The sequence below is a fragment of the Aptenodytes patagonicus genome, chromosome 14 (genome assembly GCF_965638725.1).
Source record: "Aptenodytes patagonicus chromosome 14, bAptPat1.pri.cur, whole genome shotgun sequence".
In the NCBI taxonomy this organism is placed as follows: Eukaryota; Metazoa; Chordata; class Aves; order Sphenisciformes; family Spheniscidae; genus Aptenodytes; species Aptenodytes patagonicus.
Genome location: NC_134962.1, coordinates 8,037,130 through 8,055,327, shown reverse-complemented (window position 1 = coordinate 8,055,327; position 18,198 = coordinate 8,037,130). Strand labels below are relative to the sequence as shown.

The 18,198-nt window shown below is 40.4% G+C and overlaps 1 protein-coding gene across 4 annotated transcripts in view; it reads right to left on the bottom strand.

Moving 5' to 3' along the window:
- ZNF217 (zinc finger protein 217) overlaps positions 1–17,717 on the bottom strand; it is a 28,763-nt gene extending 11,046 nt beyond the window's left edge. For 2 of the 4 annotated variants that reach the window (XM_076352344.1, XM_076352347.1), the window contains exons 1-2: positions 17,583–17,717; positions 956–2,742 (exon numbers count right to left, since the gene is read on the bottom strand). In XM_076352344.1, coding sequence (XP_076208459.1) covers positions 956–2,354 — 1,399 coding nt within the window. In that variant the 5' untranslated portion in view covers positions 2,355–2,742; positions 17,583–17,717. Of the gene's footprint in view, positions 1–955; positions 2,743–16,361; positions 16,420–16,901; positions 16,998–17,582 lie in introns of those variants that run through there. The other 2 variants (XM_076352345.1, XM_076352346.1) reach the window with 2 other exon arrangements.
- Positions 17,718–18,198: the final 481 nt, after the last annotated feature.

Genomic DNA, 18,198 nt, shown 5'->3' with positions numbered 1-18,198 from the left:
TTGTGTCTTTTCTTGAGATTATGCAAGTGTCTGTTCTTTAAATGCAGACTCAAAGCATATCACACACGAGTGCTAGATTAGCTAGAAGACTTTTTGCTATTCCCAAACATGCAATATTTTTCAATTAAGGAATCTTTCAGTACCATTTGTTTTTCCTAAGCCATAGTGAGATGCAGAATTAATCCTGGGTAACATACAGATTGAGCCCACCTACTCTGTCAAAAAGAGAACTGTTAGCAACCCTTCAAGGAAGAGGAGTTAAATATATACCTCTTTTACATACATGATGTCCACACATTAATAGCCTGCATGCATGTCCTTATGCAACTAATTTAAAATTGCTGGTTCTGACATTTAGGCTTTCAAGTTACACATTGTTCAAAAGAAACGTACAACCCACAGTTTGATAGAAGAAGTTTGGAATTATTTTTTACTTCTCAGGATCTTAACAACTGCTGGTACTGAGCACTAGACATTTTCTGCCCTTTCTTAAAAGACGCAGGGGAAAAAAGTGAAACTGCAATGATTTCTTCAGAAATACTATTTGTAAAAACATGTGCTGGACAAGAAGGGATATGCAACACTCAAAAGCATCCAGTACAACTAAGAATCTTGCTGTTGCGGGTATGAGAGACAGAGAGAGAAAGAGAAGGGGTAAGTAAACAGTGACTTTTCCTAGACTGATTGTTATTCGAAGTATTTCAATGATTCCAGTAACCCAAATCATAACTGCAAGGCCCAACACAACTTCAAAGATCTCAAAATGGCAGTGTCAGAGCCTTTCTTTCCCCTCTCATTTTTCTCTTTTCCCCTTCCCCCACCATAACATTTCATATCTCTGGCCAAGTTTTGAAAAGATAACCGAGAGAGGCAAGATGCATTCTTTGGCGCTAAAGAGTTCCTAAACACTACAGTAACAGCTATTTGAATCTTATGTGCTCAAAATGCTACTCACCTAAATTAAGTGTTTCCTGAAGCCCATCTTCAGATCCATCTTCAGAGCCTCCTTCTATTCGTTCTCCTGCTCCATTTTCATCCAGACTTGCAATTATATCACCACAGCATGTCCTCGAAGCAGCTGAAGTCTCTCCGTCGGTCCGCCTGTCTCTCTTATGTACTCTGGAATGAAGGACTAGCTGGTGGTATGTTCTGAAGGCTTTACCACACTCTGAACAGTGTGTTGGTTTCTCTTTGTTCTGGGACAATTTAGAATCCATCTCCATAGAAGGCACTTCACCACTGGGATGTTTCAGTTTGTCTTGGGATAAGTTACCATTCCCTGTATAACTGCTGTTTTTATTTACTTTTGACTTCCCTGTAGTTTCAGTCTGACTACCTTTATTTGCATTCCAAATTTCACCAAGTTCTTCTTTATCAGAAGATGAATCATCATTGTCTGTACTTCCTTCTTGCCCTGGTTCTTTAATTTGGCCATGGCCAACTGCAACTTTACCTTTGGTAGCCAGCTGCCATGCTTGATATGTGTTGAAAGGATCTAGTTCAGCTATCCATTTCACAGGTTTTTGTGATTTGTCATTTTCTGGAACGAAGTTTGGCCTTAAGTTCAAGAATCGCAAAAATTCCTCTCTTTGAGACGTTTCTTCTGCATTAGGTTCACCAGTCATTTGGGGGCTTTCACCATTGGGTACTGATTCTTTGGTGTGCACTTTACTGTGCTCAATTAGAGTCTCTTTATTGAGAAATAGGAAACCACAAACCATACAAATTTTGTAAGGTGACGTTACATTTTCAGTTACATGCTCCTGCACCACCTCATTTATTGTTATGGGGCTTTCAGAACCTTGTTGATGCTTGTTTCTAGAACCAGGCTTTCCAGTATGTGTTCTCATGTGATTTTTGAGGAACCACGGCTCTTTAAATCTTCTTCCACATACATTACACCAATACGTGAAAGAATCTTTATGCTTTTTCATGTGTGCCTCAACATCAAAAGCCTCATCAAATGTCTGTCCACACACTTCACAACTAAGTTCTTCACTGTCCTTTTCATTGTTTGGTGAAGGCAAATTTGTTCTTACTTGACATTTATCTAGAGGACTAAGATACTCTGCTTCAACACGCAGGACGGCTGGTTCACAAAGAGTGGGCCTATGCTGAGTTAAAACATGCTTACCAAGTTCTTCAGGATGTTTAAAAGTCTCATCACAAAACATGCAGTCCAGAGGCATGCATCCCTCAGCTTGCATGAGAAACTTTTCTTGCAAGCTTTTGTAAGAAATTGTGTTTGTTCCTTTTATTGTCATTGAGGCATCATTATTCTCCATCTGTGCACCAACAGTACTGGCTATTCCATCCGGTCCATCCATGTATGCCAAGAGAGGCTGAGTTGGCATGTTTCCTATGTTCTGTTCCCTATTACGTGTTTTAATGTAAGGTTTCAGTTCTTTGGGGATGCTCACTGATCACAATAAGGACACTTGTAAAGTTCTCCAACATGTGCTTACAAGTCTGCTAAGCTAAAAGACCGCTGCCAAAGATTTTTTTTTTCCACAAGCAAAAAATTATTTCTTTTTCATTTGTATCTGTGTTCACACATCACTGAAAGTATATCCATCCGTTGTCTCAGTGACGGAATGAGGTTTTTTCAAACTATTTCTTCTGATTTTTCAAGTCGGTAGAAACAGTCAGTTGCACTTAGTTTTTTTGTACAAACACGTCAAATAGTTGCACTGGGCAAAATACACTCAAGGACAAGTTCAGTGCCACAAAGAACTCCAGCACCTGGAGAAGAGAGAAAATAGTCAGTCAGACTTTTCAAAAGAAAAGGAAGGTATTGTCTCCCAAATAATGAAAACATTAGGGCTAGAGAACTATGGAATGCTTTTGAACACAGACGGCATACTTTTAATAAATAGTCAATGAGGGACAGCTAGAAGACACTCTGGTCACTTCTACCCACCGCAGTTGAAATAGTATGGTCTTGAAGATCCCTGTATTGCATTAGCTGGGCTTCTGTATTAAGATTGCTATATAAAAGCAATACTTTGTCTACTATCTATTCTAAACCTACTCTTACCCAATTACATAAAGCTGCTTAACCCATATTTCAATACATAAATTACTGAATTCATAACAAGTAAATGCAGCAAGCCAAAGTAACCTTTCCTCGAACCCATGAAACCAGTGTTTAGAGGCACAGTAAAACTTTGTTTGTTCTCTAAAGGCTGTTGAGCAAAACACTTTTTTTTCAAGACTAGACAGCTTGGAATTAGCTTTCATAGTTGGTACACAGTAAGCGTCACTACAAATCTCTGTATTAAGTACTCAAAGCTTTTACTATCATCCACAGATTTACAATCTCTGTGACAATTTTGGGCTGGCACAATTAGATCATCTCAAAGTTTGAAATAAACTAATTATACTGTTTCTTGAACAGGAGTTCAGTATTTAAATCATCCAAGAGGCCAACTATTAGACTTAAAAAGGAAATGCTTCTAATTTCAAATTGCATGCAACAAAAAATGCGTTTTATTGATTATACTCAAAAGGGAAGGTTTAAGATTCCGGAAGATTAAAAAGGGTTATAATATAGTTAATCACAACTCCAACTAAATCTCTAAGTCTGTAAGAGTTATAATGTCTGCTAGCAGCAATTAATGGCCACCACTCTTTGGGCTGTCAAATTATAGTATTGTGGCATTCAGGACCCTGCTTGATCAAAGTTTGGGATAAAGGAAAAGTCCACCAAACTAATACAAGACCATATAAATTGAAGAGGGATCATTCTGAGATGAGGCACATTACCAAACACATGAATATCTAATGAAAAGAATGCATTCAAAATTTGACTCAAACTTCCACAAAATATTTCATAAAAGACAGTAATTCACATTACTTGAATTAATATGCCTCAAAACACAATAGGCTCTATAGCTCTTATAGCAGAAGACAGTATGGGCAAAGTAGAGTTTTAAAATTCATCTCAACTTCTACTTCTGCCTTGCTTTTACTTGGAAAAAAAAAGATGAAAACATTTTGTTTCATTTCAGCCAAAGAAAGGGTAACAATTCAAACACAGCCCTGTAATAGTTCAGGCTACAGAGATTTACATGACAAGTAGCTGTAGCAGGTAAAGATGTGGCTATCTATGCAGCTGAGGCTACTTTCTCCAGCCTCTTCTGATCAGCGGTGCTAGTCAGACAGAAAAAGGTGGTCTTAAGCCATTAAATCTTAAACCATTTCAGTAGAAATCAGCCACCAGAACTTGAACTGTGTATACAGTTCAGTGGCCCAAACATCTTTGCAGATAACGCTCCTGTAAGGCCACCTGCTGGCAGAACCACTATGTCTAACAGCCACGGGAGGTTAATAGGACAGGACCTTTAACCTATCTATAGACCCGAGGTTTGATATGATGCCTTCAACTATATTGGATACCTTTACCTACCACAGAACAGTCAAGCCCAGGCAAGATAACCACCTGGGAAAGGAAACGTGACAACACATTGCTAGGAGCAATAGATCCAATATCTCACACACTTATTTGCTCACTGGACTACAGCCTTGCCCTGAGAATACTCTTTGGTTTTAATTTCAAAAGTTAGCAGCTCCTTTTCCACCATCATGCAGACAACAAGATCCTGGAACCTAATGAAGATGGGTAAAAAAACCCCACAAAACAAAACACACCAGAATGCCAATACAGAATAAAATTATTGTTGCCAGTTGCCTGTCTTCCATTCCCGCCCCCCCCCCCCCCCCCCATATCTCCAGAGCTTAGGGTCTTCATCGTCCAGTCCTCTAATCCAGGTCTAGACAATGATCAAATCTAACACCAAGAGTCTTCTAGCTTTTTTTAAACCCAAGTTGTTTCAGGACTGGGCCAAAGACTCATCACATGCTAAGTTAAACACGAATGCAGGGATCTTGGGGGGTAGGGTAGAGAGTATAAGAGGGAACAAGCCACTGGCTGACAGGTTGATAGCAACAAAACGTGGATTTTCTGCAGCCAAAGTCTCTCTTCTAACTACGCCCTTTATCCCCATTTTCAGTTCTATCACTGCCATGATTAACACTTCCTCTCTGCATAATGACTCAAAAATCTTTTGTAATAGGCAGGTTCAGTTTATGGTGCGACACTTCTGAATTGCTGCTTTGCTTTTGCCTTTCTACCTTCCCCATTCAGTTTTGACTTTCTGGCTTTCACTCACCCCCTATAGGCAGGTGAAGAAGCTGTAACAAAAGTTTGAAGCTGAAGTATTCAAAAAGCTTTCCCTTTTGTAAAACATAAGGAAAAACATATCAAAGGGTGCTGGTTAGCATGTTTTACTTCATGTTTCAACTTGCTGTTTTGTTCTATTTCTACTGTAGTTTTAAGAGGTATTTTTTACACAACAGGATAACATGCTGCGGCAAAGCTCAAGTGCATAAACGGTGACTATCTGCCTGAAAATAATTTATCTGCAAACCAAAAACGAACAGCAACTTTGAAAGACTCCTGAGCACCAATAATGAATATCCAGGCGAGATAAAAAAATTAAACAAACTTAGAGTTTAATGCATTTACGTCCAGAGCCACAGGTAAGCACTCTGCAGTAATAAGTATAAGAATCATCCCACAAAAAGGCCAGAGGCATTTCTGGGGTATGAAGTCAGAGCCAAACACCAGAGTGCCTAAAGTCCCATGTACTGAATTACTGAGATTCGCCATCAACTATTTCATTGCTAGTGTCTACATATACAGAAAAAGCCAGTTACGCTTTATTACGCTTCCCACTTCATGGCATTACAACATATACACATTAGAGCAACAAGAATTAAGTCACTGTAGAGAGAAAACAGATGAAAAACAGGAGAAATCCACACTCAATCCCCTATCTTCCACAGCATTCTGGGATGAGATGAGAGTAGAACAGATACCCCTGTAACAGGGACCACCAAACACGGTTCTACTCAAACCTAACCTAGGATAATACAAACATTTTGTAAAAACCACATGCTTAAAGACTTCTTAGAATTTAAGGGACAGGCATAGATCAAATCTAGGGGAAGGCCCCAGGTTGGTTGCCGATGTGTGACAAATCGACCTCAATTAATCAATAACATTTTCTCTGGTAACCCCATTGAAAATGGGTCTGTTTCAATCTCATTTCATTTAAATGTGTCAAAGCAGACATTACTCAGCTGTCTAAAAAATTAAACCTGTCCTCACAACTGCATGTATAAATACAGAACATATAACTTTAACACATGGATCATGAGAGGAGTTTAACAGGAGTTTGGATCCAAATTTTATTAGGTATCAATAGGTTTGAACAAGACCTTTGGAGACTTCTTCCATGGCTCTTCAAAGCACTTTACACCCCTCCACCAACCTGCGTTAGCTGCTGAACGCTTTTCAGACTTTCACTGTTTTTAAGAGGAGGCTCTGACCACTTTTGAAGAACTGGCCACAGCTCATCCTCTAGGCAGCATTGCAAAGCAGAGCAAGATATTCCTGTTTTAGGAATCTGAAATGCCTCTTTGCAGTTCAGGCAACTATTTTTCTTGGATATATCATCATGTATAGGATATAGTACCTATAGACCGAAAAAAATTGCAGGTAGCATTTCTGAAGAAAACTGCAGATGCAACTAGACAGAATTATATTTAAACTGAGAAGAAAAAAAAGATAATACTACTAGAGTCAGAAGGTGAGCTACAAAGCTCTAGTCTTATTTTTGTATCTGATGATTACACACTTCACTGATTAGATATATGGCTTTTACAAGTAGGCATGATTTTACGCTCTCACTGTTTAGACAAGCTAACACATGCTAAAACTACAAGTACCTACACTAGGATTTTATCCATCATTAACAAAACCTTTCTTCCTAGCGAAGATAATATTATGCCTTGGATTTGAGGACCAAAAATGCTGATTAATTACATTCCTGTTATTCAAAACCCTGTAGGCAGCAGCAAAACTGTCAAGAGTTGCCTTAATTCTGTACTATTGCTTCCTTGGGAAAGTGGACAACCTGCAGTTTTGACAAGCACTGTAACTATTTGTGGCTGAAGGTCTGTATATTAGCTCAACAAAAAAAATACAGTACCTGGGGTTTCTTCTGTTGTTTCTCATTTTCAGAAGACAAGAACAGACGCAACACACCAGTATCAGTCAGAGATATTGAGTAAAGGAACAGAACAAAACAGGAAATCCTTCCTTCCAATAGCTGAAAAGCGGTAAGTTTGCTACAGGTTAACTCAGGGTTGAAAATGAAGAATGACTATCCCTCCTCACAATAAAGTGAGTCAAGAAATCCTGACTTCTGACTCCCCTATCCATTTGTAAATGTCGACATGCATCTCACGCCAGAGTCCAGGGCCCACATGTTCCAGTGGTTGCTGCAACTGCCTTGAGGTGAATGAGCAGGTCAGGAGGAACCTGTCTTGCTCAGCACACCTGGATATTTCCTAGAGTGGTCTCTCCAGGAGTGACAAATTGTTCTCAACTGCAGGATGCCACCTATTGTACTTTATTCTTCCAACAGTCCAGAGCCTGAGCATTTAGCAAACTTTAGTTCACAACTGAGTCATATTTGGCTATATGGCCTTTAGTCACATATTTCAACAGGTTTGCAGTGATACCCATTATATTTATAAACACCGCAAAACATATATAAATAAAGATTGAACTGGACAGATGAGAACATCTTGTTTTCATTGCACTTGCCACACAACCTAAGAACCACACCAAAAAGCTGCTGCATACAAATGGATTATTGAAATAGAGAAAATTTTAATTAAGTGCCTGTAGAGAATTTATTTTTATTAAATTACACAACCAAAGATGACATGTTACAGTCTCAAAGATTTCTTTGGGAAATGACCTATCAGTAGTAATTTTATTGCATTTCTACTTCCTGCATTTCAAAATTTCCATGAATATGTAATAAAAACTCTAGACACACCTTTCAGAGAATAGCAAAGTCTAACCATTGAATTTCCCATTTTAAACACTACAGAGCGCTGGGAATAAAAGCTGCATAGCTAGTATCAGGAAAAACTATTCCTTGCTGATCCTGTGCTAGCAAAACTATTGTTAAACTGTAAAAAGCAAGCTGGAACAATTACAGAAGTTAACCTAGCTGCTGCAACACTTTCTTAAAAACAGAAGTGAGAAAACTAGAAGAGTTACAACTAAGTATATGATACTTAGTTACTTTTCTGCGCACTAGAAGATACCTACTCAGACATAACTACCTCAACAAACTGTTAGCAGATCCTTAAATTCAAGGCCAGCAGCAAAGCTATCGCTGTTTAACAGACGACCAGAGTTTCCTTCACTATCCTACTAAGGTTCCACAAGGTTTCAAGTCCTACATAATCCAGTGCCAGCAAAGAATGAGAAACCCACGCTCAAAAACCCACCAGAGAGCCAGCTGCTGCATATTAACTACCTTAATTATTACTGTGTCTATTTGACTTGAGAAACTTTCAAGTAACTCTCAAATCCACTTTAAAAAAAAAATACTCAGTTTTCCTCACGTTTCAAGAAGTTTCAGGATATAAAGAGTCATTTTACATGAAACGTTCTTTTCTCTTGGTATGTTTATACCTCAGAACAGGTTGCTGCTCTTTGGCATTGCTAATGAAATACATTTTATACTGCTGACTGCTTATTGGAAACCACAAGTTATTTAAACACCTTTTTTTATTTCAATCTAAAAGTTTTGCTTTTTCAGAATAGTTGTTCCAGTTCTATCTAACGAACATAAATAAAATGAACCAGTTAACATCACTTTTTCCCCTCATTGAGACCACAAATAAAAACTACCTTATGGATATTATCTATTTTGTCTGGGCACATCTATATTCAGGTATAAGATCGATCATAGGCAGAGTAGCTCATGCATAAATAAATACAGCTTCAAATTCTCAAATAAAACCCTGAGCCGAGGCTGAACTTAGCTTATTTAGAGCATCTTTTTTTTTTTTTTTTTTTAATACATATGTATCATTGCATAAAGTTAAGCCAGTTGCACCACACCTAGTACACACACAGGATATTAGGCGGAAATACCATCCCCAAGTAGTTGCTAACAATATTTAAGAGCTCCAAACTCTCGAGATAGTACCTATAGTGTCCTTGGTTGTGTGTGTAGTGTTTGCAGAACCCATCAGTGACAATGGCTCCATTGTATGAGCAGTACTGGTGTGCTGTGGCATTCACAGGCTCCGATGTTTAGTCAGAAAGTGAAGCAAAGTGTCATTGTAAGGTTCTAATTTACCAATTGCTCCAAAACATTAGTCAGATTTCCAAACATCCACAGCATGAAATTTCAAGTTTGTCCCTACAGGTATTAGGGTTTTTATGGCAACCATATAACTTCCTTTCTCCGTTTAAGAAGAAACACATACATGTCACACCTCACGCAATAAGGTGTTTTCCTGTATTAGACAGAAATGTCTTTCCTACCCCAATTTGAGGGAAGGATAGGCCCTAAATCTAGGGAACACAACACTATGTGCTGCACAGACTGTGACCTTATTTCTGAAAGAGTACAACTGCCCATCTGCCTATGACTTAAGTTAAAACACTGGAAAGCTATGAAAGTCAGCACAGAAAAAACATTATTTTGCAGAATAGTAGAAGAGTCAGTTGTTCTTCATAACACTACATGAAGCCAATAACTTACTCTTCATTACTGCGCGTTCTATTGCTTTCTAGGGAAGGGAAGAGCTACTCCCTTCTATCTTCTAACAGTAAATCATTTTAACACAACTTCCCAGTGTATTTCTTTGTTAATGGGGGAGCATGTGAGTACACCTAAGATTGTTTCTCATCCACACATGTTTTTGTACCAAGTGTTCAAGTACAAAAATGTTTTTAAATAACGTTTGTTAACAGTTCAGTCTGATAAAGAACTAACAAGAGTACCTTTAAAGGAAATGGAGATTTAGGGGGAGGAAGGGGAGGAAGAGAGTTGTTTGTTTCAGTTGCAGGAAAGATCAAAACGAAGACGTTCAGGTTGAAAAGAGAACATAAAAGATGACCCCAAATTGGAATTTCCACTCCCTAAGTCTGCAAACTTAAGTCCCCTTGTTAGTCTTCATCCTTCAGGCTTGAAGTTTTCAAAGTTATCCTAAACTTAAACTCTTAGAGGGTTTTCATGGCTTATCTTTTTATCCTAAGAGAGAGGCTACTCTGTTTTCCTCAGTTACAGTCCATTCTGACAACAATACAGAGCTTTCCAATGCAATGATACTAAGACAATTCATAAAAACAGAACTGAAGAAACACAGACATACACACCAGAATGCAAGAATATTATCCAAGCATTTCTCCACAAACACTTTAGAAAGATTTTGTATTGAAAGCTCTTCTGTAGTCAGATAAGAGAGACACACATGCAAGTCATTTTCCCCCTGAAGTCTAGCAAACAGGATTTTAATCACCAGTGGAAAATAACTAGTAGTTAATAATGAACAATATTAGGAAAACTCCCTCCCCCCATTTCAGACATCTATACTAATAGAAACAAAGGATATCCTTTCTTTAAAAAACCTTTTCCTGCGGAGTCCCTTTTTCTTTAAGGCTATATGTCTAACAGTGTTTTGGCAGAGGATGGATGAGCTGAATGTGTCTCCTCAGTGAACTGAATGCCTCTTTTATCAAAAGAGGTAATTATTCCTTTTAAAGCAGAGAACATATAAGCTTGCATCATTTTGCACATGTTTTTCCTCCACTGAGCAAGACCAAATATAAGAGACTAATTCTTGGCATTAAAGGAGGAAGTGCTACAAATAAGTATTGACTTTTAAAGTTCAGAAGGACTGCTCTAATAGCCAGATTTTTTCCCCTTTTTTTCCTCTGATTAGGAAAGAATTTCTGAGGAACCACAAAGCCAAAAAACTTTAGACAATATGAAGTGGCCAATACCTGCTGTAGAAAGGCTGAAAGACACAAGAGCGATCCTATTTTAAATAAGTCTGGGACACATTTCACCACTGCTATAAGATGATGCAACTTCATTGAATCAAGAAGTTACATGCACTTAAACTGGCAATGACCCCTTACCTTACAAAACAGTTTATTGTTCTCTCCACAGCAGGTAAAGACTCTCTTAGTGGAGTGAGTGATACATTTTTATTGTTGAGTCAGTCTCACCTTACATAGACTGGCTTATATGTTTAGTCTTGGTTTTCATTTGAAAGAAGATATTTTCAGAGACCTTAAAAGCAAATTTGACTTTTTTACTTCTTGGCAGAAGGATGTTAGGTCTCTCCAGCAGCCACAATTACAAAGAAGTGGTAAATTCAGAATTTACCAAATCAGACTTAATTCCTTATAACTCAAGAGCCAGGAGATCTCTGTAACAATTACAGGCAAGTTGCATCCCTTTGGGCAGCATAGGTGAAATAACAGGAAAAGATTTTTTTACTATTCCTGAATTTGAGAGTAGTCGTCACTTCCAAAGAGTTCACTTTGTTAAGGTCATTAATCTTCCCTAGTGCTCTCACCTGATTTCAACTCTGAATCTCTTACCCAAGACAGCTCAAACTCCTGTACCTTGGAAGAAAAAGGAGCAGCTTCTTATCCCTCCGCTCTGCAGCGCGCAGACTTTGAAATTGTCACTTTCAAACATATCAACAATCATGTATTTGCAAAAAATCAGTCTTGAAAGATGGAGAAAGGTACACAGTCCAAGGGAAAGACATTTACTTCTACTTAAGTCATCCCCTGGACTAGCATCTGAAGATACTAAAATAGAAAAGTGCTAGAAATAGACACTTCAAATAGCTGCCTCCTTTCTTCCATGCAGGTGGGAGATCTTCCAGAGACGCACATAGACTGATGGAGACTAAACCTTTTTAATTGCCTAGCATTACATTATCTCACACTAGTGCACTGAAGGGATGTATGTGATGATGTCGTCCAACCTACTGGGCTTCAGAGTGCCAAAGTGTCCTAGAAAGTAGAGTTAGCATCCACAAGAAACTGACCTTTCAAAGAGGCAGTAGTTTCATACACAAATTTTACTACCATAAGAAAAAAAAGATTAGAAACAAACTTTAAAGCTAAACACAAATTGTGGCTTCTCCAGACCACCTTTACATCTGTTTTCCTTACAATGTACTAAACATCATAGTCTTTGGAGTACATCTAATTTGCTTCTTCCTACCTGTGTACCGAAAGAGAGAGAGGCTGACATAACCCCAAGGATTTCACCCAACCAGTTCTCAACTATCATTATAAAGTGTAAGCACAATACAAGGGCCTTTAATTTCCCTTACGTAGTTTGTCAGAGGTAAACTGCACTCACTTTATTACACTGAAAAATGCAAGTGTACCCATTGCGCATAAACAAACTCAGACTTTGATACTTTTAGTTACATAAAATCTTTAGCACATAGAAAATCACTCTCCCGTCAATTATTCACTTACACTTGGATGGCTTTCTGCTCAAATCTTTAAGTCTCACTGATCTACATAGATTTTCCTGCATATTCTAACCACATTTCCTCTTGTATTTTCTTTTGAAATTCTCAAGGCAGTCTAATAATCCATTCCATCTTCTGCAATGAACTCAAAGATGTTATATTTCGAAACAAGTATGTCACCTATATTTTTGATTTGTAACTCATTTTTTTCCTAGCACATACATCAATTTAATTTGAAATTGAAAGTCTGTTCTTATCATACCACTTAAATTGCTACCCCCCTTAAAAAAAAAAAAAAATTAAGGAGGAAGACTCAAAAGAGCCAGATCTGTGATAAGCTATAAACTATGCTCTGACCAAAGTCATATGATTATAACAGTAGAAGTTTTAATATTTGTTTCCCATTGACATGCACCCAGGTTTGGCATAAAAAAAAGTTTTTATCAGCAACAAAGCAAGACTACTTGGGAATTTCACTGAAAAAAAGTCGATCTCTAAAAGCAAATCGTTTTGAGAGTAGCTTTCTGTTTGGAGGTGCACAAAAACCTAGGTAAGTTTAGGCTGGAAAAATACGTTTAGGTTTTTTAATCCTAAAATACAACACATTGAGAATCTTACATAGCTTGGACATATCCTTTTCCTTACTTTTGTATTCAGTTGCAAATCTCTTGTGGTATGAGTCACATCTCTCTAAAAGCATGCATACAGTAGTCAGCAGAATCCCCTGGTTGTATTAACGCACCAGAAAGAAAAACTTTGTTACTAAAGTCACCTTAAAAAAAAGGGAGTCAAGGGTCATCAGAAATGACCCAAAGTCCATTAAAAGTAAATAGCAGTTTGAAATTAATGTAGTTATGAGATGTGGAAAGAGTATCTGATTGGAACGCTGACGTTCTAAATCAAGAGTCTCAAAAATAAGAGGGCTGAGCTGGCAAATGGCAGCCCTGCTGTAACTGAAATGTACTGTCTTGCTATATTTAAAGACAATACCTCAACAGTTAAGTATTAGAACATTTTAAGTGAGATAAATAAGCATAAGACACGGGCAAATATCCTTGGTTATTTAGTCATCCTGAAAGCAGTGTGGAAGTGTGAGGGTGAGTTCAAAGGTCAAACTCTTCTTTCAGCTTCTGGCAAAGAAAAGAAAGCTTAGCCCATTTTACCTTAGGGAAGGGGGGGACTGTTCTTTCCATATGCCAGCAGTAGTTACAGCATTTCATAACACAGGAAAGAGGGAGTGTATTTACATATACAGTGTATGGAATCTTTTACTAGGACAATGAATTCCAAATCAAGATTCAGGTTAGAAAGAGTTGGGACAACAAAAAGTCCCAAAGAACAAAGGGAAGTTAAAATTTACTTAACGTTTCCCCAGAGCTTCTTAATTACAAACTCTCAGATTTTTGTAACTAAAAGTTTATTGTAATCACTGTTTTGAAAGTCTTAAGTGAAACCCACAGTTCCCCTTTAAAATTATTTCCCTCGATCACAGTAATAACTTAACACTTTGTTCATATAAAATATGATATTAATCTATCAACATAGTTCTGAATGAAAATATAGTAGTAAGGAGAAGAGGATACATTCTGAAGATTAGAAATGCTCAAAAAGGAATTTTTTGAGTGTGATCTAATGAAAGGGGAAACCAAAATGAAGTAACCTTTTGTGTAAGACAGTCTGATAAAAGGTGCTAAAGTTTATTATCTTCCTCTTTCCAGCCCCTACCCTAAATCTTGCTCTCCCCACCCCTACCAAAACAAAGCAAAAAAAACTCCCCAAAAACAAAAAAAACCCATTATTCACTTAAAACGAAGAAAAAAAATCCTCTAATCCAAAGCCTGGAAGCCATTCTCTAAAGACTACTTAATATGAAACTTTGTTTACAAGATACAAATATAGCCTTCTTACCACATTTAACACCAGAAAACATCCACTTATTTAAAGAAATGTTTTTTCTATTTTGATCAACAAGGACGTAGGTACTCATTTTAAATTTAAATTCGGCCCCAATAGTGCCATACGAATGTTTTAAATTCATATATGATATGCACTGTTTAAGAATGTTTAAACAAAGGAAGTAGGAAAAGCCTCAAAACACACAGCAAAACTTAATGGCTTAAATTTTAAAATATATACTGATTGCAGCATGGCACAATTATTCTCTTATGCTTACAGCCAGTCTTCAGAAAGAATAAGTGCAGTCAGTGTAGTAATTTGTCCCACTGGAAATTCTGTATAAAACATCTACCTAAAATAAACAAGGCTTCGCAGCAAGAATCGTCAGTTGCCATTAAGGACACACCTTAAAGTTCTTACCACACAGTAACTAAACAAGTACAAACTAGTGGCGACTGTTTGCTACTTTTGTCTGAAAAGTTAATGAGATCAATTCACTTCTCAGTATCAGATCTTAAGATAATTTTCTTAAAAATGCAAGAGACAAACAACCCCAAAACACGAATATCCAGGATTCGAGTGTCTGATGTTTTATCGGAATGCCTAAGGTTCTTGTAAACACGAATATAAACATTTAAACCTGACACCACGCAATACTAAAAGGTAAAATGCTTAACTGCTAAGAATACTGTGCTCTGGTACTGGAAGGCAGCTGTTGTTCCCCTGCCTTTTCTTTTGTTGTGCTTAATCTCATGTCAAGTCATTCAACCAACTCCAAAGCGATGAAGACATAATTGAACAACCTTAACTAAAAACTGATCTACTGTTCTTAAATAGCTATATATACCGTTTAACGATTCAAAAATGCTAACATATGAAAAAGAATCTATAGAATTTAAATCAGCAACTCTGGTGCATGCAGAAGAGTTGCTTGGCTGTAGGCCAAGCCAATCAATAATCACTGTAATAACCATGTTTCTAAAGTTATTTGTTTTTCATATTCATCATCCTAAAAACTTAAAGAGAAAACTTGAAAACTCGTACTGCTTTCAGGAACGAGCTGTGAGATATACAATCCAAGTGTTTTGCACAGAATTACAATATTGCTTATTAAAAAAATATGTTACAGAAATATTAGTGATCACAAAGCCACATTCCTGCTACAGATCTTAAAATATTGACTCAGTTACAGAACTAGTAAAGGGGAAGAAAAAAAACCCACCTCCTCCACCCTTTCCCTCTTCCCTCCCCCTCTGCCAAAGAATGCAGTTTATCCCACTTATTTGAAACTGTCCTTTTATATTATCCAAGGAAACGCTTAAACCTTAGTGTGGACATCACAAATTAAAGTATTAGCCGTATTCCCAAACCTACAGTTAATAAGAGCTCCTAAGAGCAATAAAACATGGCGTTAAAGCATTTGCAAGCCATTGTCATAGCACTGTGCTCTGATACCTTTGCAGACACAAAACCAGCCCCCACCAACCAACAAGCATGTAAGCATTGGTCAGCAAGTCAATGCCTGCTATTCAACTTGTAGTTAGGCGTTTTATTTCTGTGTCTTCCAGATCATATCACTCCTGCATTTCAGGGCCTAATAAAATGTGAAGAATGATATGCTCCCTCTCTCTCCTTGCATCTGAAACTGCGTTATTTCCCTCTCTTCTTTTTCACACATTCTTACAAAAAACTTCCCTTTTCACATACTTCTATAAGAAAACATTTCACTGCATCTACTTCAGTTCCTATTTCTATTTTCGATTTTCACTAGATCCTTCTGCTACTGCCTCCCCCTCAAACCCACTGGTAGAAACTGATGTAGTTTTAAAGCTCTCAAGGTCATTTCAGAAATGAAAAAAAAAAAAACAAAAACCGTTGTTGCCTTAAAAAACCTTTAAACACACAAAACCCCTGAACTAAACCCTTTTCAAATTCAAACGCCTTTCATCAGCAGATCAATAACCCAACATAAAGATTTTTGTTCACCACCACTTCAAAACTATTACACTTCAATTCAAATACTTACTGGGAGTCACACAGCACATTTTATGGGATGGCTCATTAGAGTACATACAGACCTTACTTTGGCTGCAGGTTTTCTGTGTGGGAAACAAACAAATAAAAAAAAAACCCCACACCCAGAAACAGAAAGTCCAGTGGGTATCACGAAACAGGAATGAAATCCAATCTCTAGATATTCTAGAATTTTATTGTCCTCGCTTGGCAACGTCTTTTGTTGCTTAAGAAGTCAGTTGAGGCTTATTTATTTATTTTCTAAACTTCCCATTCCCCTTTAAAAAAAAAAAAAAAAAAGAGAAACACGGTGCCAAAGAAATTATCAGGAAGGGTTTAGTCTTGAAGACAAAGGTAAACGAAACAAAAACTGGCAAAACGGATCAATAAACTTTTCATTAACCCCCCCCCCCCCCCCCCCCCCCGCCCCATGAGCCACTTACTACAAACCCTTCTTCCAGGAACATCTTTGACTCACAAAGAAATAGTCTCTTCCCGCTCCACCCCCCCCAGCCGGCAGAAAAGCACCCCCAAAACCCAGGCTCGACGCCTTGAGTATTTAAAAGCAAATACCCAGGTATACAATGGAAGTTTGAGACACCTACTTGCGCGGGGGGAAGCAGGGGAGGGGGAGGCGATCCCGGGCAGGAGAAGGAAATCGGGGACAGCGAGAAGTTTACGGGTGGGAGGAAGCGAGGGAAGGGTTGCTCTCCTCCGCGCCCGCCGCTGCCTCTCGCTCCCCTGCCCGCCCGCGGGCGCTGCGGGCCGGCCGGCCCCCGGGGAGGGGGCGGCGGGAGGGGCTCGTTACCTGCTGCTGCTCCGCCGCGGGAGGGGGCGAGGCTGACGCGGCCCGAGGTGGGCCGGCTGCCACACACCTGGACCCCTCCCCGGCCCTTCCTCCCCCCCCCCCCCCCCCCCCGGGAGCCGCGTCCCCCCACACACCTGCCCTTCCTCCTCCTCTCCCCCCAGGGGCGGTCAGTGCGCCTCGGCAGCCTCCCAGGCGCCGGGCAGCACGGGGATGGGCGGCCCTGCTCTGAGGTGGGGGGGGGGGCCCTCCCTGAGCCCCCCCTCCTCACAAGGGGGGATGTACCCCCCAGATCCCCTTAAAACGTCCCGGAAGGCAGCTGCCCCCCCCCGCGGTCAGTCACACAACCAGCCCCTCACGGCAGAGACCGCCCCGAGGGGAAGGGGGCTGCGCCTCCCTCAGGTGCCCCCTGTGAGAGGGGGGGAGGAGGAGGGGAGGGGGGCCAGAGCCCCCTGGAAGTTGACCCCCAGCCCTCCCTCACCTGTGCCTGAGCCGCCTCCCCGGCCGGCATCCTGAGGTGGGGGCAGAGGGAGGAGGGGAGCGGGGGCGGCCGCCCGCGGTGCCGCCGGAGCCCGGACTCGGCGGCGCTGACGCTCGGGGCACTGTTTGTAAACCGCTCCCGCCGCAGCTGTTGCTCGGGCAGCCCCTGCCTTCGGCCACGCCCTCCTGCGTAGACCCCGCCCCCGATTGACGGAGGCCACGCCCCCTCGCGCGGGGCGGGCGGCCCTGGCGTTAAATAACGTGCCCCGGAGCGGGGCGGGGGGCGCGGAGCGGGGGCCCGGGGCGGCTCACGGCCTAGCCGGTTGGCCCGGTAGCGCCTCGGGGCGGCGGGCCGGGGCCTGCCGGGCGGCGCCGCGGGCGCCGCGGCGATTGTTCCCTTTGTGCCGCCGCGGTGCGAGGGGGAGCGCGGGAGTCCCCGGCGGCGTGCGGCCCCGCAACGGCGGCGGGTCGAGGCCTCGGCGGCCTTTGTGTTTTGTGATTCAGGGAGAGGGGGCGATGGTTATCTCCCTGAATAACAAAGCGCGGCGAAGGGCAGTTACAGAAAGCCTTGTATCGCCCGGACATAAAGCGCGCACCGGCAGGGGCCATCGCGGCCC